At 43.2% G+C, this 20,695-nt stretch overlaps 1 protein-coding gene across 1 annotated transcript; it reads left to right on the top strand.

Annotated features, from left to right (window-relative positions):
* Positions 1–618: 618 nt before the first annotated feature.
* RS1 (retinoschisin 1) lies at positions 619–15,686 on the top strand. Its single transcript, XM_070785098.1, has 6 exons — positions 619–646; positions 1,117–1,142; positions 1,721–1,826; positions 10,583–10,724; positions 12,882–13,077; positions 15,498–15,686. Exons 1-6 carry the CDS (start codon positions 619–621, stop codon positions 15,648–15,650), a joined length of 651 nt encoding a protein of 216 aa, XP_070641199.1. The 3' UTR covers positions 15,651–15,686.
* The last annotated feature ends 5,009 nt before the right edge of the window (positions 15,687–20,695 follow it).

Genomic DNA, 20,695 nt, shown 5'->3' on the forward strand with positions numbered 1-20,695 from the left:
TTGTTTGAGATTTTTATAATAGGTATGTGTTGCTTTTATAATCAGAAAAGAAATAAAGGAATTTGTTTCGTTGAAAATGGAAAATGGAGCTTTGGTGCAGTAAACTAGCACTGTCTAATGGAACCTTGGGTGATGACAGAAATGTTATATATCTGTGCTGCCCAGTACAGGAGCCACTATGTCACGTAGCCAGCAAACACTTGAAATTTGGCTGGTATGACTGAGGAATTGAATTTTTAATTTTATTAATGAATTTAAATTCAAATAGCCACATGAGACTAGTGACTACCGCAATGGACAGTGCAGGTTTAAGTGATCCGCTTATGCTAACACAGACAAACTCTTTTCCTATTAAATTATGCATTCACTCTATTTATTCATACTTCTATAGAGATAGGTTAAATGTTAGTATTTTGTTAAATTTTGCAGATTTTCAATTTTTCCACATCATTTATATGGTATTTATACTTTGACTATGGTTTGATATTTCTTGTAGATAATAAACAAACCTAAAAAAACTTTAAAAAAATGATGTCCTAATTCTAAATCACCTAATTATGTCACAAGGGGGTCTAGGAATCAACTCTTTAATAGCACATTGGGCAGACACTGGGAACCATGATGATGAATGATAAGGAGTTAACAAGTAAAGGGAAAAACTCTCACTGACAATGTTAAATGGAATAAGAATGTCATAAACTTAAAACATTGTTTAGATAGGTTCTCAAATATGTTCTTAAAATATGAAAGAAAAGAGAAGAAATTTACAGTAAAATGTTAATAGTGTTACATTTGGTGGTATATTTATATGTGTGTGTGTGTGTAGAGAGAGAGGTGCCTTTTTTCCTATTTGTAACATTAATGTATTTTTCCAAAATTCTATAATGAACAAGATAATTACCATCATCTTTGTCTTTCTATTTTACTGTCCCTAGTTTCTAAGCCTCCGTGGATGTTTTTCCAGGCACATATTTACTCACTTTGACTTCTTCCAGAAGGGGTCTTGTTAACTTCTTATGTGACTATTATCACTTTGCTTTTCCGTGTAATGAGTCATTTGTTGAATTTTTCTTTCTTGTTTTAACTTGATTTTTCCTCTCTTGTCCTTTTGCTCAGCCACACTGGGATTATCATCTACTGAGGTATGTTACAGTAAGAAGGCTGGAATTCATACAGATACTGTTTTTGAAGATTTTTGTAGCCAAAAACAATGTATAGGATTACCACTTCTTTAAAAATGTATTTTTAAACATATATTTTTTTCTGGTGGTGGAAATAGCATGTTTTATCTGGACAAAGTCCAAGACTGATTCAGATAAATGAGATAATGCAAGTGGACCAGGTCTTAAGTCAGATGGCAGAATCTTGAATTCAGTCCCTTTTAAAATTGGATCCCCAGAAGGGACCTCTAGGAGATGCGAGGAGCCTGACTGGAAGCTCACTACAATGGGGTGGACATGGCTCTGTACATAGGTGTGTCTGTGAAGTTTTTAGCTGGTCATCCACAGTGACAAACATTTGTCTATTTAGACTCAAAGATGAGCGGTGACTGTGTTAAACTGGGTTCATAAGTCAGTTGCACTGCTGTAGAGTGAGAGCTGCCCTATACAATAGGAACTGAATGAGTGAGGTTTGTGAATGCAAGCTTTTCCAGTAGTTCTGACCACAGTTGCCTTTGACTATGACTTTTCTGAAGTCCCTGCCCCCTGACTTCCCACAGGATGAGGGTGAAGATCCCTGGTACCACAAAGCGTGCAAGTGCGATTGCCAAGGAGGTGCCAATGCCCTGTGGTCTGCAGGTCCCACCCCCTTGGACTGCATACCGGGTGAGTGTCTCCTCTCTTTGGGGCACCAGATCCGTAGGGTGTCCTTGGGAACACCCTGTTTCTCTTCTTTCTTTCAACTTTGATGAATTAAATCCCTGAATGCCACAGTCGGGTTTTCACCAGTTGGTCTTTAAACTGCAAATTTCAGTGGCCACTGCTTCAACAAATGGCACTGCTATCATTGTTCAGAACAGTTTGCTGGATCTCTGCTTGACCTCTGTGAGATGGTAAGATGGGACCTAAATTTCACTGAAAGAGATAACATAATTTATCTAAAATAAACTAATGGCAATTTTGAGAAGAGCACAGGCTTCTGAGCCAGAAATACCAGGGTTGGAATCTTGGCTGCATCACTGCTTAACTCTGGGACTCCACTCTGGCCTTTCTCTGTCAAATGGAGGTGATACTACTATGCCCGGACACTTACTGCTCACCAAACCACCATGTGCCTCACATTCTCAGCCCCTTCACAGTCAGGTGGCCTCACAGGAGCAGTTCCAGCTGAAGGAAGCCGTGTCTCTTCTGAAATGGGGTCCATTTCCCTGCTGGATAAAGTGGTTTCTCCTTTCATCTGGGAGCCAGGGAGGTTAAATGTAGCAGAACCTCCTGCTGACCTCACCTAAGTGAAAAATCAGTTTGTTGTGTTAAGCCTTTGAAATTTCTGTGACAATTTTTTCTGCAGCCTCTGCTGACTAATATGAATGCCTTCCTCTAAGGCAGGGGCCAGAAAACGTTGTCTGTAAAGGACCCGGGGGTAATTATTTGTGGCTCTGAGCACTGCAGGGCCTTGACACCTCAAATAGAAAGCAGCCATAGACAGTATGTAAATACATGAGCATGGCTGTGCTCCAATAAAACTTTATTTATAAAAACAGGCACGGAGCCACATTTGGCCCACGGGCCAAAGTGTGTGGAACCTGCTCTAAGGAGTATTTCTGAGGAATAAAATGGATGAGGCATTAAAGTGTCTTGTCCTGGACCTGGCAAACTGTAGCTCCTTTTCTTCCTGCCTCCTAAGAGCTCACATTCTGACTTTCAAGTGGCCTAGCAAACTTTTGCCAGGCTCAGTATTTACCACAGCTCCAAGTCTCTTAGTCTCTTTAGCTGAAACTGTCCTTGCCACCCCTTTCCAGAGTTATGCTGGAGCCCTGCGGTGTCATTCACTTTACATAATCGCCTAATAATAGCTCCAGGAGAGAGGTTTAGTGTGCAGTAAGTGAGTTTCTCTGCATTATTTCATTAAATTTGCATTAAAATAGCAAGTTGTGGGGAAAGGGGATCTACAAAGGCTTTTACTGCCTGCTTTCCTATTTACTAAAGGGGTAGGAATTGGTTTCTGAAGGAAGTCTCCTTGAAAGAAACAGTGGGGGCCCGGTAGCCAGGAAAGCAGTAAGTGCTGATGAGTTCAGGGGCTTCTCCCTTGGGAAGGACATCCCACTGAGCTCCTGCAGCCCTTCTGTGCTGGGGTGATCTGCCCAGTCAAGACTGAGGCAATCTCCTTAATAAATCCATTTAGAATTCAATTCCACCCTCTGTCATCATGTGCCTGTTATGTGCTGATGGGAAGATAAAAAATGAACCACTGTCTCTACCCTGAAGGAGTTTACCCTTTAGTGGAAACAAATGTTCTCTTCACTAGAGACAGGAGTCCTCCTGGAATTCCAGTCCAAGGAAGCTCTTTCTAAGAAGAAATTGAGAAGAGATTATTTATATGGATTAGTTTCACTGACCCCATCAACTGTGCAGCTGAGGAGGGCTGTGTATCTGAGGAACATGAAGATGGCCTGGGTGGTTCAGGCCCTCTCCACTACACAGCTGCCATGAACTTGAAGTTCTGAAATCAGAAATTCTTTTAGCTTAAGTGTTTTCCTTGCCCCACTGGGGTTTTTGTTTTTATTTTAGCAATACAGATATTCCCTGGAAAGAAAAAAAAATGCAATCTTAGTGTTACATGGTTGATTCATTTATGTAAGTTGGCTTTTCCACAAAAGAGATGATTCGGGACAGCAGGACTGGCCACAATTTTCCAGAATTCACTTGCCCATCAGTGCCTCAGATCCTCATTAGAACATCAAGAACGTGGCCTGGTCTTTCTGGATCCTGAGATTGAGTGCTTCCACCAGAGTCTGCCTTATGAGGGAAGGACAGCCTAGAAAGCACAGGACAGGAGGGTCATTCAGAGCTGCCAGGAGGTGCTGGCAGGTGCACACTGTCTGTTACTGCCAGGGGGCCCTACCCACAGAGCAGAAGGTGACCAACTGGCTGCATTATGGCCTATTAATCTTCAGCCTAACGCTCTTATAGTAAAAGGTCTGTCTTTTTCAATGTTGAGCCAAGATTACCTCGTCACTCTGAGAGGGGGGGAATAAGGTAGGGAAGGTATCAAAGTATAAGACATCCAATGACTCAATACTTTATATTTCCATATTATATTCAAGTTTATACTCTATTCTTTTATAAACATTATTCTGTATTCCACTACATCATCATACAGATTCAAGTCTAACACATGTGCATAATAATAGTCACATGTCTTTTGTCAAAAATGGCCCTGAACTCTCTTTGTGTTCCTTTATGTTAATATTCTCCATGTCTGACTTTCATATGTCTACATATGGAAAAATTATACACTGAGTAAGAAAGGCTAGTATGTTAAGCGTGCATAGCCCGATTTAGCAGTACATATGATGATGCCTAGAGCCAGACATCCTGGAATGTGAAGTCAAGTGGGCCTTAGAAAGCATCACTACAAACAACGCTAGTGGAGGTGATAGAATTCAAGTTGAGCTATTCCAAATCCTGAAAGACGATGCTGTGAAAGCGCTGCACTCAATATGCCAGCAAATTTGGAAAACTCAGCAGTGGCCACAGGACTGGAAAAGGTCAGTTTTCATTCCAATCCCAAAGAAAGGCAATGCCAAAGAATGCTCAAACTACCACACAATTGCACTCATCTCACACGCTAGTAAAGTAATGCTCAAAATTCTCCAAGCCAGGCTTCAGCAATATGTGAACCGTGAACTTCCTGATGTTCAAGCTGGTTTTAGAAAAGGCAGAGGAACCAGAAATCAAATTGTCAACATCCGCTGGATCATGGAAAAAGCAAGAGAGTTCCAGAAAAACATCTATTTCTGCTTTATTGACTATGCCAAAGCCTTTGACTGTGTGGATCACGATAAACTGTGGAAAATTCTGAAAGAGATGGGAATACCAGACCACCTGATCTGCCTCTTGAGAAATTTGTATGCAGGTCAGGAAGCAACAGTTAGAACTGGACATGGAACAACAGACTGGTTCCAAATAGGAAAAGGAGTACGTCAAGGCTGTATATTGTCACCCCGTTTATTTAACTTATATGCAGAGTGCATCATGAGAAATGCTGGACTGGAAGAAACACAAGCTGGAATCAAGATTGCCAGGAGAAATATCAATAACCTCAGATATGCAGATGACACCATCCTTATGGCAGAAAGTGAAGAGGAACTGAAAAGCCTCTTGATGAAAGTGAAAGTGGAGAGTAAAAAAGTTGGCTTAAAGCTCAACATTCAGAAAACGAAGATCATGGCATCCGGTCCCATCACTTCATGGGAAATAGATGGGGAAGCAGTGTCAGACTTCGTTTTTCTGGGCTCCAAAATCACTGCAGATGGTGACTGCAGCCATGAAATTAAAAGACGCTTACTCCTTGGAAGGAAAGTTATGACCAACCTAGATAGCATATTCAAAAGCAGAGACATTACTTTGCCAACAAAGGTCCGTCTAGTCAAGGCTGTGGTTTTTCCTGTGGTCATGTATGGATATGAGAGTTGGACTGTGAAGAAGGCTGAGCACCGAAGAATTGATGCTTTTGAACTGTGGTGTTGGAGAAGACTCTTGAGAGTCCCTTGGACTGCAAGGAGATCCAATCAGTCCATTTTGAAGAAGATCAGCCCTGGGATTTCTTTGGAAGGAATGATGCTAAAGCTGAAACTCCAGTACTTTGGCCACCTCATGCGAAGAGTTGACTCATTGGAAAAGACTCTGATGCTGGGAGGGATTGGGGGCTGGAGGAGAAGGGGATGACAGAGGATGAGATGGCTGGATGGCATCACTGACTCGATGGACGTGAGTCTGAGTGAACTCCAGGAGTTGGTGATGGACAGGGAGGCCTGGCGTGCTGCGATTCATGGGGTCGCAAAGAGTCGGACACAACTGAGCGACTGATCTGACCTGATCTGATCTGATCTGACGATGATGCCTCGGAGAAGGCAATGGCACCCCACTCCAGTACTTTTGCCTGGAAAATCCCATGGATGGAGGAGCCTGGTAGGCTGCAGTCCATGGGGTCGATAGAGTCGGACACGACTGAGCGACTTCACTTTCACTTTTCACTTTAATGCATTGGAGGAGGAAATGGCAACCCACTCCAGTGTTCTTGCCTGGAGAATCCCAGGGACGGGGAAGCCTGGTGGGCTGCCGTCTTTGGGGTCGCACAGAGTCGGACACGACTGAAGCGACTTAGCAGCAGCAGCAGCAGCATGATGATGCCCTTACCCATCTAATGATCACAAGAGACAGTTGTGCCACAGAAGATGCAGGTTTTTCCATAAGAGTAAAATGAGTGCACAAAAAGGCTTAATAGCTTATAGTAACCTCCACTGAGCAGAAAGCTTGGGACAGACATATTCTGTGTGTGTGTGAAGTGGATCGCTTTAATTCCTCTAGCAGCATTGTTTATGTTGTTTAATACTAGTTTAGACTCAATTGACAGTTTTTGATGAGACCAATGGGGAATTCTCTGGGCCAGTCAACTCCCACTACCTTCCTGAACTCCCTGCTTCCTCTTCCTGCCATTATCTCTGCGTATCCCCAGTGGCCACCCAAGATGAGGTGATGAAGTTTGTTTATCCCTCCATTCATACATCCAATCAATATCTATTGAGTGCCTAGCACACACAGGCATTCTGCTCAGCTCAAGATAGAATGGTGAGCTAGACAGACTGGGGGAGCTGGAGGCAGCATCTGGAGTCCCTACCGGCTCAGGGTGGGCAGGGGAAGTGGGAAGAGAGCCAAAGGATGAGAAGAGGTGGCCAGGTGAAGGGGAAAGGAGGAGCCAGGGAAAACAGTAAGAATGTGAGTGGACTGCCCTTCATTCCAGGGCACAAAGAGCAGGAGAAATGTTACATTTTCTATTTTTCCAATTTTTAGATAACTCTGGTTTGACTCCTCTTTTATCATGGGCTGTGAAGAGTCTAAAGACAGGATTGTCGAAGGTCCTGCTTCTCCCCCTTGGACTATACTCCCCTGCCCCCTGCCCCTTGGGGGCCTGCCAGGGCTGACTGGGGGCAGCTCTCTGCCTGACTGGCCCTCACAGGAGGGCAGACACCTTGTTGGTGGCCCTTCTCATTCTGAACCAAGCTTAATCCTGGGGGATTTTCCCAAGACTCTCTCAGAGGTGCTCAGGCCCCTATCACGAGTTCTCCCAGGCCCCAGCAAGGCTCAAAGCCCAAAGCCTCCAGCCACCTCATCTGGGAGAGTCACCTCATTCCTGCTGAGGCCTGGACCTTCCGAATCCATGAGCCTGAGGGATGCTAGGCTGTCAATAGGCCTCTCCTGTCTCAAATCACATGCATGCACTTGTAAACATCTTACTCCTTTGTGAGGCAAGGAGAGTCCAAACCTTTAGAAATAGGAAGCTGACCTTCTCAGACAGATATAGGGAGGATGACGGGGGTAGAGAGGTGCTAGATTATTTCCCCTGGTGAGTTTTCACCATAAAAAAAAATATATATATATATACAACTCAAGACATTAATATACTCTCACAAATTCACACTACACCAGCACTAGCTGATTATTTTTGGCCAGGCAATAGAGGCTCTACACTCTACACTGTTTTAAACAATCCCAAATCAACTTTATGGAGGCAGGGACGACTGTTGTACCCATTTCACAGATGAGGAAACAGACCCAGAGAGGTTGAGCAGCTTGCCTAAGCTCACTGAAGGGAGAGTGGGATCCCATCCTAGGTTGAACTGGCTCTAAGTGGCATTCTTGAGCTTGGCTGCCCATTAAAATCACCTGCAGCTTTACCCCATGCCCAGGTCCTGCCCCAGAGCAAGGACATCAGAATCGCTGGTGGTATGGCCTGAACACCAGCACTTTTTAACTTTCCAGGTGATGTCCTGGTTGAGACCCATCACAGTCTCTACTTTGTGCCTTGGGCCCAAACACTGGGGTTTTTGGGTTAGCAGATTCGTAGCTGGAGGCGCCAATGCCAGAGTCATGGAGCACTGGACAGGGGCAGGCTTGGGGCTTGGATGCTGAAGGACTTAGTTTTGGATATATGAGTGTGAAGCATCTTTAGGTCACCCAGATGGAACTGTTCACCTAGAAAATATCCAGGAGGCAGTGGAATGGAGCTTGGGGCCTGGGAGTCACTCTTTGGCTTTCAGACACCAGCTGAAGCCATGGGGATGGTGAGCTCATCATCTGCCCTGGAGAGTATGGGCAAGATCCATGTCGGGACAAGCCCTCACAGGCCACCAAGGACATTGCCATTGGCCAGGTCGCTGCAGTGTAACTAACTGTTAGATGGGCTACTTGGGAAGAGATGGCAAAAGAGATGTGAGGGGGAAAATAGAGAAAGAGCCAAATGGCAAGAATAAAGCAATCAGGAGAGGTGGCCATGGCTTTTCCTTTCCCTCTGCCTCTTCCCTCTGAGCTGGTGGCCCCAGAGTAAGAAAAGGGAGGTTCAGGATGGAGGAGCCCCAGGGACATCCATGGTTAGAATTTAAGTGGTTTACAACTGAAACCTAGCTTTCTGATGCTGGGGGCCTTGTCCCTCCTTCTGGTGGCTGGGCTCATTTTCCAGGTCAGAGGGGGAGGTGAGGAGGTGGATGAACCCCCAAGGCCACAGAGAGCAGGCCCCCTGAATCCTCCAGCCAACAAAACACCTTCCTGGCAAACCAAGGTTTTCAAAGTGTGCTTTCAAAGTGTGTTCATTAAAAATGCGGCGGCTCTGGGGGTGGAATCCTGGAACCGGCATTCTTAACAAGCCCCTCTGATGATCTGACCACATAAGGCATAATAGAGTGGCCCAGAAAGCACTCCTATTCTCTCTCTCTTGACATTAATAGGCCACCCAAAGCTTCGAGTACTTGATAAACTACAAATGCTGTCCTCGGACCCCCAGCTCCACTAAGCTGCAGCCACTGGTGGGAGTTGGCCCTATTCCTTCAGTGCACTGGGTAGCAAGGCAGTTAAGCCACCTTGGCCAGAGGCCCGAAGCTGTCCTTTTGTCTTCAGCATCTGAGGCAGGGCAGGACTATCCCTACAGGCATTCCAGAGCCTCAGGATGTCATTCAAGCTTTTATAAGCCTCATTCAATTTTACTGATGCTTGAAAATTATCTGCTACAAAGACATAAGCACTCATTTTACCGTTGAAGGTGACAATGCCTTAGTAAATACACTCGGCTTTTTAATCTGAACTTACATTTACACATGGTGAGAAAGTAATTTGATCTGCCTTACTTGAAGTTCATCATTCACAACTGGAAAACTAGGAGAATGTATCTGCCTAAATTTATTGCTTGTTTTCTAAAGAAATTTAGCTAGAATCTGGGTTTGTTTATAAATAAGAGACCCCCTAAATAGTGGCTTATTGAAATAGTTTTGCTTTGACTCACATGGTAAAAAACTAGGGGTAAGGAATAGCTTAAGGATATCAGGGCTGAGGTCTCTTCAGTTCTCTTGGCCTTACCATCATTGTGCAAGATGGCTACTGTTGTACCAGCCATCGGATCTTTCTTTTAGGCAAGGAAGAAAGAGGGGGCAAGCAAAATTTGATTCGCAATCACCAACAGATATCTTCTCCTATCTCATGGGTCAGAAACTGTGTCATATGGTCAATTCTAACTGCAAAGGTGACCGGGAAACACATACATATATATACATATACAGCTCGCTACATTGCTGCACCCAACAAAATTAGGGTATTTTAGTCAAAAAGAAAGGGAGAATAGATGCTTGGTTGGCAATTGGCAGTCTCTGACCAGGTAACTCAATGCTAAATATAAGAGGAAATACATGAGAAGCAGCAGAAAATTCATATACAAGCACCAGCTTCGTCTAGTCTTATTTGGAAAAAGCAGTTCCTTTCAAATGTTCCTATTCAACAGTCACTTAGGCGCATTTCATTCCCCTCTCCTTTTTTCATTAGAATTTCATTAGACTAGTGAGAAAACTGCAATTTACAAGTAGGAAGTCAGTCTTAATATATAATTGCCCTTCTTGCCTCTCACCATTGTTTTGTTCCTATAATTGGCATCATATGCTGCCTGAGGACAATTAGGGACTCTGATGTCATCATGTGGGATGGCTAACCAGTATTAATAAGGAAAATAGAGAGTATGGCATTTAAGTATGATATTTTGCTACAAATCTCTTAGTTTTTAGGTCTCTGAGTTTGTGGAGGAGGTGAAGTATTTCTCAAAATTCCCCCCTATCCAAGAGGTTGCCATAGAGCTACTTCCCTCTGCTTTTATGAATGTTGTGAGTCTCTATGACAATCCCTTTACTTCATCTTCACTCTCTTCTCACAAGAGCAGTGAAAAGAATGAAGACCCAGTCCTATCCACTGAGAATGGTGCTGACAAAGGAAAACATCTTCCACCTCACGAGAGGGTCTGATTTGTTATTTCAATCATGTCATGTTTGTTGAGTCTTGCCATGTGATCTGAGTGTTTCAATGTGCCTTGTTTTTTCCTTTGCCAGAATGCCCATACCATAAGCCCCTGGGTTTCGAGTCAGGAGAGGTTACACCAGACCAGATCACCTGCTCCAACGTGGAGCAGTACGTGGGCTGGTATTCTTCCTGGACTGCCAACAAGGCCCGGCTTAACAGTCAAGGCTTTGGGTAAGCAGGGCATGCAACTTGGGTGATTATTTTTTCCATGTAATTTGAAAAAGTATGTCTCTGTGATAAATGAATGACATAGAATGCATTTATTTATTTAACAAATATTGACCAAGTGCCTTCCATGTGCCAAGGACCATGGATATAGCAGTGAACAAGGTGGATGAGCTCCTGGCCTTTGAGAAGCACTCAGTTTAGAGGGGGGACTCTAAGCACACTGTCACACAACTGGCTATTTGCTAAGTGTGAGGAGCACTGTGGAGGAGATGAAGAAAGACCTATTTGATTTGAAACACCAGGAAAGGTTTTCTAAGGAAAAAAATCTTTGCCCTGAGAATTGCAGTTGGCCAGGTTGGGGGAAGGTTGGAGAGAGGCACAGGGCACAGCAGATGCAAAGGCCCTGAGTTGGGAAGATCCCTCAAGTGCCTAGACGATGAGATAAGGCCAGAGAGGTAGGCAGCAGTCAGATGGTATGGGCCTTATAAGTCATGTTAAAGATTGTGGTCCTTATTTTAGGGATATTGGGAGAACCCTGAATGTGCATGAGTTAGAATACAGATTTGTGCTGCTATAACAAACAGGCCCCAAATACAGAGACTTAATCAACATGAAGGTGATTAGGCAGTCTAGAATTGTTATGACAGCTGGATGGTATCAGGGACCCAAACTCTTTCTACCTTGTTCTCTCCTCCTTAATAAGAAGTTTCCATCTTGGGGCCCAAGATGACTGCTCTAGCTTCCACTGCCATATCCACAGTCTAGTCAGTAGGGAGAGAAGAGCACGGTGCAGACACTTTTCCTTTAAGGATATATATACAATCCTACTGGCCACTGCTGCCCACATCTCATTGATCAGAATCTGTTCAGACGGTCCCATCCAGCTGCAAAGGAGACTGGGAAATGTGATCTTAGCTGAGTGGCCACTCGTTTGCAAAAATCTCAGGGGTTCCATTACTAAAGGAAGATGGGTAGAGGATATGGGGAGACAACCGGCAGACTCTACCAGAGAAAGATTTAAAGTTGGGGAGTATTACAATCAGATTTATGTTTTAAGTAAAAATTTCTGGCTCTTACGGGAAGAACGGTTTAATGTGCAGTATGGGTTGGGGGTGAGGTGGGGAGAGGAATCCAGAGAGACTAGTTAAGTAAGCTATGCCAGCTGTCCAGGCAAGAACTGAAGGTGACATGGGCTAGCATGGTGGCAGTGAAATGACTTTGAGGAACATTTGGAGATGGACCCAAGAGATGGATTAGATGGTTGAGGTGACAGAGAGGAAGTGGTAGCATTCAGAGAGAAGAACACTGGAAGGAGAGGCTGGGATTAGGATAATTAAGAGCTCTTTTTAGACATGTTTTGAGATGCTGTATAGCATCCAGGAGAAGTTGAATAGCTGGCAATTGATTCTTGGGATTTGGAATTTAGAAAAGGTCTGGAATGGACCTAAAAATTCAGGAGCCACCCAAGGAGCAAGTCCAGAATTAGGAGAAGGCAGCCAAGGGCTGAGAGTCCTGAGAAGCTAAATCAATGTGTGCACACACACATACCACAAAGGGAAACTATAGGTTTCCACAAATTATGAGGGATATAACTAAAACATAAATCAGTTCCTTCATTGGTTGGTTTGCTTTACAATTGTGAGAAGGCCTTCCAGAGCCACTTGGTTTCATGTTCTGTACACAGTTCCTACCATGGTGTGGGTGACAGCACCTGAAGGAGACACAGATAAGGTATGAAGAGATGAAATTAAAGAGAAAAAAGACAACTTATGGAGAAAGAACATCAGGAGAGACTAATGAAAAAGGAAGGGGGCCAGTGGGTGAAATGACCATGTATTTGCATGTTTTGAAGAAAAACATGCTCAACCACACCCCAAAGATGATTTTAGCTACACTTGAAGGCATTTCTTTGACAAATTATTTGAGTCTGGCAATTCTTCCTTGGGTGGTGGAAGTGCAGGGAGAGAGAAACTACAGAAGGATCAGAGGCCAGATATTTCTTGAGGACAAGCCTCTGGGTGCTTAACAGATTGCAGCCCAGGCTGCCTGACCTTTGTGGGTGCTCTGCAGGTGCTGGTGTCCCCTCAAAAGACAGTGCCTCCCAGCTCTTCGGAGGGGCTCACGGGGTAAGGCTCCTGGTGACTTGCTGTGTCCACGCAGGTGTGCCTGGCTCTCCAAGTTCCAGGACAGCAGCCAGTGGTTACAGATAGATCTGAAGGAGGTCAAGGTGATTTCGGGGATCCTCACCCAGGGGCGCTGTGACATCGATGAGTGGATGACCAAGTACAGTGTGCAGTACAGGACCGATGAGAGTCTGAACTGGATTTACTATAAAGACCAGACCGGAAACAACCGGGTATGTCGGGCTTACCCCAAACCTCCTTCCACACAGCCCTTCTGGGACTTCCCTCCCATCCATCCCTGTGTTTCTGTCGTCATGCTCTGTCAGAACTCTGCCCCCCCAGCATGGTGAGTCATCCATGCTTCCTCCCCACCACACAATCTGCTCTCTGATAGCGATATCAACACAGGTGTCTTTTCTTGTACCCCTCATGCCTAGCACAGTTTGTCTGCCAATGAGTGCCATCATATGTGCAAAAGAAATCTTTGTCTGAATTCTCGCATCAGCAGAGATGCTTAAATAATCAAGACTGGTCATTTGGATGCTTCCAAACTCATTGGACCTTGAACACTGCTGCATGGGTTTCCTTGATCTACTACTGATGCGGCTAGGTCCTCGTCCCTTTATATATCAATAGATATGGCTTCTCCTAACTGTTGACTGAGACAATCTCAACAAGTTAGCCACTAAACCATGTAAATGGTTAAAAGGACTCTAGCTGAGAAGAAATAGAATCACTTAAACCTTTGAGAAACTTTATATCCTACTAATCTCTGAGGGCTGAGACCCAAGTCTTGTTCAACACAGACTGAACACAGTAAGCTCTTTAGTTTATATATATTATATATATATCAGTGAAGTTGCTCAGTCATGTCCGACTCTTTGCAATCCCATGGACTGTAGCCTACCAGGCTTCTCCATCCATGGAATTTTCCAGGCAAGAGTACTGGAGTGGGTTGCCATTTCCTTCTCCAGGGGATCTTCCCGACCCAGGGATTGAACCCAGGTCTCCCACATTGCAGGCAGACGCTTTACCGTCTGAGCTACCAGGGAAGCTACATGAAAGTGAAAGTTGCTCAGTTGTGTCTGACTCTTTGCGACTCCATGAACTATACAGTCCATGGAGTTCTCCAGACCAGAATATTGGAGTGGGTAGCCTTTCCCTTCTCCAGAGGATCTTCTCAACCCAGGGATCGAACCCAGGCCTCCCGCATTACAGGCGGATTCTTTACCAGCTGAGCCACCAGGGAAGCCCTATATATATATATACACACATATATATATAGTCAATATTTTACATATATATAAAATGCTATCTGCAGTGAAATAAAAACTCACCAGCTGTTTGGAAAAGTTAATTGTCCTTTTGCCTGAGATTGAGGCCTCCCCAGCTAATTCAGACATTTCATCAGGTTAAGCAGACATGTGTAGCTGAACATCAGAAGGCTCTGTACTCTCTGATGACAATTTGTACAGCAAAACATTCACAGGTTGAGATTTCAAGGAGTTTGAACACAATAGGAAAAACCACCTCCATACTTGGACATTGTATTTCATTTTTGTTCTTATTAGTTGGCTTTTCAAAAAGATACGCAAATTCTTTTTCAAGCTGAGTTTCTGAAGGCCTTGATGGTTCTTTGCAAAGAAGTGCTCCACTGTGGCAGCTGTGTGGAGTGGGCCTGTTCCGTCCTTCCTCTTCACCAGGCTCCTGACTTAAATAGGTTCAAGAGCAAACAGCTTGGAGAAGAGGGTGTGGGGTGTTGCTACTGGGAAGAAATAAAGTCAAGATCATGGCAGCTGAAGTCCTTCTTGATTTGTGTATGGATGAGGTCAATGTGACAGCCAAATTTTTTATAGGAGATAATCCCAGAAGGAAATGAAATGTTCTAGTGTCACGGGGCAGAGCACTTAGGACTCTGGAAAGAGTGCAAAGAAGTTTCTTTGAAAATATAGGCAAATAGCCACTGTGTCCTATGTTATAGCTACTGCATAACAGGAAGCAACCCCTTTTTCTATTTTGGGCACTGCTCTCCCACTTTGAGAATCTTCTCTCTAGTTTTTATGTCTTTTTCTTTTTAAAAAACACTTTTTTTCCCAAGTCTAAAAAGTACTTGCCATTTGTATCAATGCAGACACACACAGTTAAGCTTTGGCTCACAACTTCAGAGCCAGTTCACAAGTTTTCACTTGAGCCCCACTGTGGATACCTTTGGAACATGAGAACGTTCCTCTTTTAAGCAATGTGGTCCTTTTCAAAATTCTTGTCAAAATGCAAAGGATTAAATCACAAAATTGGTGATATGAACCAAGAGGCATTTTCTATCAGCACCATCCAGTAGAACTTTCTGCAATGAAGGAAATGTTATCTGCAGTATCTAATATGGCAGCAACGGATGACATACAGTACTAAGCATTTGAATAGCAGCTAGTGTGACTGAGGATGTGTTGTTACCTAATATTAATTCATTTCTGTTGATGCCTGGAGCATGTAGGTGCTGACAAACACTCAAGGTCAGATTTTGGAGGATATCAGCAAATTCTCTACCTTTTAAGCACTGAGATTTTCCATAGTTAAAAGTTGGAGCCAAATCCAGACAGGAAACGTCTTCCTTTTCTCTCTGCTGTGATGGTGATAGTATTTCCTTCCTCTTTAGGTTTTCTATGGAAATTCGGACCGAACCTCCACAGTCCAGAACCTGCTGCGGCCCCCCATCATCTCCCGCTTCATCCGGCTCATACCGCTAGGCTGGCATGTTCGCATTGCCATCCGGATGGAGCTGCTGGAGTGCGTCAGCAAGTGTACCTGATGTTGCCTCGGCTCATACCTGCAGTGGGTGAAGGGTGCAGAGCGGCCCATGGGGGAACGCTGACTTATCACTGTGACCAGCAGGGCTGGATTTTACAGGCTCTTTTCAGCGCAGGGCTGGGCAGAGAATACTATCTTTTTTGCATAGTTTCCAATTTCAGTGAGAGAAAATGAAAATGAACTTATTCCCCATTCAGGGTCAAAGAAAATAAGAATAAAGAAAATGTCTCTAAAAACAATTTTCATGCAGAAATCCTAAGTAGCAGCAGTAATTTGCTGCTCTGGGGGTGTTGTTTTTGTTTGTTTTTGTTTTTAGTCTCCGACGCAGTGAAAGGTGCAGTTGCAGGGGAATGCAAAGCAGCCCTCATAATTTGAAAATTCTTTTTCTTTACCATGCTCAAAACAGGAACATACTGTTTTATAAAGCCTCTCTCTGAACACAAAGGGGGAGCAAGCTTGTGGTTTCTCCTAAGTTTTCATTAAAGTATGGTCTTTTAGGACTCTAGAGCATTGGGTATGGAGTTTGGGGATGATTGGGTGGCGCAGATGAGTCTGGTAGATGGGAGCTGGTGTCCCAGTCTTGTGATAGCTTTGCATGACCAAACACCCCAGAGGTAGGAAGGTCTCCCCTGCTCTGAGCTTTCACTTCCTATGCCCAACACTGCACACAGTGGCAGGGGAGGTTCAGAGCTCTCATTACAGACAGCTCCACTCTGCATGCCCTCAGATACATGATCCCAGTCTGTGGTCAGTATTTAACTGAATAACATGGGACAGGCTACACATGTAAGGAACAAAATTTCCCTGTATTTAGGAAACCCAGATGACCAGAACACACCAGAACATCCTTTTATCTAGGGCTACCATTCTTCAACAAACTTAACACTGGGAAAACAGTTGGCCAGGAGCTGTCACTGGCTACAGAGGAGGCCCATCAGCCAAGTACACTCTGCAGGAAGTGATCAGGACCTACAATCTGAGAAGCGTGATGTAGCCAGGCCGCTGCTGAGCCCAACCTTCCAACCTCAGCCCCCTTGCTTTGTAAAGTATGGGCTGGTCTGGCCTTCCCCTCCCAGAGGAGCTCTGTAAGCAGGCAGCTGGGGGAAGGACAGTCCGCCTCTTCTGCCGTTTATAGCTCAGCCTGTTTTCAGGCACTTCCCCAGAAGCAGGGCACGTGGGCAGGAGAGGATTTGAAAGTAGGAGCCAGGAGAGGGTGGAATCTGAGGATGAGGGACCCCAGTGAGACGAGGGAATCCAAGACTGTTCTGGCCTTGACACAGTGCAGCCTCTGCTAGCAGAAATTCATTTCTCTGAGTTAGTTTTCAGACGACAAGCTTAGTGAATGGACACCAACATGATCCTGGACATCATATTCACCTTCTCTGTGAATGGCCAGCCTCCTAAAATCCCTTAATCCCTTCTCTGGTATTGTGGGTCTTAGATCAGCTTATTTAACCTAGCATCTTTCTAATACCCATGCTGTATACTTAAACCTGGAAAAACACCTTTCTCTGCTCAATCTTCTCTCAAATATAGAGGTTATCAATTCAGGGTAGGGAAAAAAAAATCCTTCTCTGGCCTTAGGATACACGGACAAATCCACTTTGAACAGAATGCCTACAGAGATCCTTACTGGGAAAGATGAATGAACTCTTATTGTGATATGGACTGTCAGAGAAAATGGTGGTATCCTAAGAGTTCAGGACTACAACTGGCACACCAGACCCAGATGGGGAGTACAGTTAAGGGGAAAAAAAGAAAAGAAGTAAACAGGGTGAGGCAGGGATGAAAGTTCTCCAAATAACTGTTTATATTGGAAACTTCTGTTTTGGAATAGCTTTATTGAGATAAAATTCACATACCATACAAATCTCACTTATTTACAGTGTATAATTCAATGACTTTTAGTAAATTCAGAGTTGAGCTACCATTATCACAATCAATTTTAGAAAATTTTTATCACCTCCAAAAGGAGCCCTGTACCCACTAGCCATCACCCCTCCAACCCACTTGCCCACCCCAGTCCTGGGAAACCATTAATCTCCTGTCTCTGTAGATTTACCTATTCTGGACATTTCATATAAATGAAATCATACAATATGTGGTTTTTCCTGTCTGGCTTCTTTTACTTAGTATAGTGTTTCCAAGGTTCATGCAGGTTGTAGCATGTATCAGTACTTCATTCCTTGTCATGGCTGAATATCATTCCAGTGTATGGATACACCACATTGTATTTATCCATTCATCTGTTGATGGACATTTGGATTGTTTCCATTTCTTGGCTATTATAAATAGTGCTGCTATGAACAACTGTGTACAAGGTTTTGTGTGGACATGTTTTCATTTATCCTGGGTATATACCTAGGAGTGGAACTGTTGGGTCATATGGTAACTTGATTTAACCTTTTGAGGAACTGTCAGACTGTTTTTCAAGGTGGCTATACCATTTTTCATTCCCACCAGCAATGTATGAGGGTTCCAATTTCTCCACACTTATTATTATCTGTCTTTTTTGATTGAGGCCATCCTGATTTGTATGAAGTAGTATCCTTCATTGTGGTTTTGATTTGCATTTCTCTAATGACTAATGATGTTAAATATCTTTTCATGTGTTTACTGTGTTTGTACACCTTCTTTGAAGAAATGTCTATTCAGACTCTGCCCATTTTTGAAATTAGGTTGTTTTTTAAAATATTGAGTTGTAAGAGTTCCTTATATATTCTAGATACCTCACCAGATAAATGATTTGCAAATATTTTCTTCTATTTCATAAGTTGTCTTTTCACTCTCTTGAAGGAGTCCTTTGAAACACATTTTATTGATGAAGTCCAGCTTATTTTTTCTCTTTTGTTATTTGTGCTATAGGTGTCATATCTGAGAAACCATTGCCAAATCCAGATCATGAAGATTTATTTTTGCTTTTTTCCCCAAGAATTTTATAGTTTTACCTTTTAAATTTAGATCTTCGATCAATTTTGAGTTAATTTTTATATATGGTATGAGGTAGGGGTCTGATTTAACTCTTTGCATGTGAATATCCAAATGTCCCAGCACACTTGTTGAAAAAACTATTCTTCCCCAATTGAATGATCTTGAACCTTTACCAAGAATCAACTGACCAGAGGGTGAGGGTTTATATTTCTGGACACTCTCTCTCTCTCTCTCTCTCTCTCTCTCTCTCTATATATATATATATATATATATTTTTTTTTTTTTTGCCATGTCACTTGTGGGATCTTAGTTTCATTGCACCCATAGCAATGAAAGAACAGAGTCCTAACCACTGGACCACCAGGAAATTTCCTGGACATTAAATTCTATTCCATTGGTCTATATGTCTATTGTTATTCTAGTACACATTGTTTTGATTACGGTAGCTTTGTAGTAAGTTTTCAAATTGTAACACATAAGTCTTCCAACTTTGTTCTCCTTCAAGATCATTTTGGCTACTCTGAGTCCCTTGAGTTTCCATAATATTGTGGGGATCAACTTGTCAATTTCTGCAAAGAAGTCAGCTGAGATTTCTTATTGGAAATTGCTCAATACTTCAGAGTTTAATAAACAATGAGATTTGTAAAACATTTATCTATTATTTGTTTATAACAGCATTTGAATTTCTTACTTCATTTAATTAATGACAGAATGTATAAAAAATAAAACTTTTATTGAGGGACACCTGAAGCCCAACAGAATCTTGCTATTAAAAACATAAACTATGTTTGTAGTACTATTTCTTTTGTGGGGGAAACTTCCAGTTAAAGTATATGGGCTTCCCCTGGCTCAGTGGTAAGGAATCTGCCTACCAATGCAGGAGCCGTACAAGACGTGGGTTCAATCCTTGGGTCTGGAAGATTCCCTGGAGGAGGGCATGGCAACCCACTCCAGCATTCTCACTTGGGAAATCCCAGGACAGAGGAGCCTAGTAGGCTACAGTCCATAGGGTCACAAAGAGTTAGACACGACTGAAGCAACTTAGCATGCACGCATACACACACACACACACACACACACACACACACACACACAGTGACTTGTTTCAATGAAATTTTCTACTCTCAAATCAGATCAATTACCACCTGATGGGAGATGGAAGGAAGGGTGGTACATGAACTGCCCCACGGCACAAACCCATGTCAGTTTCTATACGTGGAAACATGGTGATCGCTTAGTATAGTAGTGTTAAAGGGTATAGTCTTAACAGTGAAAGTACTTGGTTTCAAATCCTAGCAGGGTAACCTTGGGTAGGTTAATGTAAACGCCATAAACCTCAGTTTCCTCATCTACAAATGGGGATACTATCCACTTTGTTGCCTTCCGAAAAATAAATGTATTAATATAAGTAAAATACTTGGCAATTTGCCCAGCCATATTAAGTGCTATGAACATAAAAAAGTGACAAGCTTAAGTTACTTTGAGTCAATCTAGATAAACAGTATAGCTGAAATCATAGGCCACAAGTCTGTATGACACTTGAGAAACTTGGAGTGAAGATTTGGTGACACAGTTCTGTAAGAAAGTGTTTTAGCTCCATCCTTTGTTTAGAAAGATAAAGAAAGTTGGAGAACATTTACACATGTTATCACAAAATTTAAGTTCTCCCCCTCACCCCATTTACTTAGTTGGTCTTCTTATCCTTAAAGACAAAGTGAGGGCCTGAAACCGGTTGACAAATCTGGTCCCCTGCCTGTTTTTGTAATAAAGTTTTCCTGGAACACAGTCACACCCATTCATTTACATATCATCTATACTACTTCTGCACTACAATGGCAGAGTTGCACGGTGAGTAGTCAGAAATCCAATGACTCATAGAGCCTCAAATATTTACTATCTGGCCCTTTACAGAAAAAGTTTGCCAACCCCCTGTTCCAAAACATGAAGAAATCCTTATTAAGTTGTCCACCTTTGCTTCCTCCAATGGCACTATGCAGGAAGTTGACATCTTCCCATCTTCCCCAAACCACCAAGTGAGTGTCTAGCAACGTAAAAAGGAGGCAACACTCAAATGTAAAATAAACCAAAGTTTTCAAAATGCCAGAAGGGGGGGAA

Source organism: Bos indicus, chromosome X (assembly GCF_029378745.1).
Source record: "Bos indicus isolate NIAB-ARS_2022 breed Sahiwal x Tharparkar chromosome X, NIAB-ARS_B.indTharparkar_mat_pri_1.0, whole genome shotgun sequence".
NCBI lineage: Eukaryota > Metazoa > Chordata > Mammalia > Artiodactyla > Bovidae > Bos > Bos indicus.

What these genes read in the sequence shown, in the direction of transcription:
- RS1 (XM_070785098.1), top strand. Translation starts at nt 619, where the DNA reads ATGATGATGAATGATAAGGAGTTAACAA. An exon ending in TGGGATTATCATCTACTGAG is followed by an intron (nt 1,143 to 1,720) that starts GTATGTTACAGT and finishes GACTTCCCACAG; the next exon opens with GATGAGGGTGAAGATCCCTG. An exon ending in CCCCTTGGACTGCATACCGG is followed by an intron (nt 1,827 to 10,582) that starts GTGAGTGTCTCC and finishes TTCCTTTGCCAG; the next exon opens with AATGCCCATACCATAAGCCC.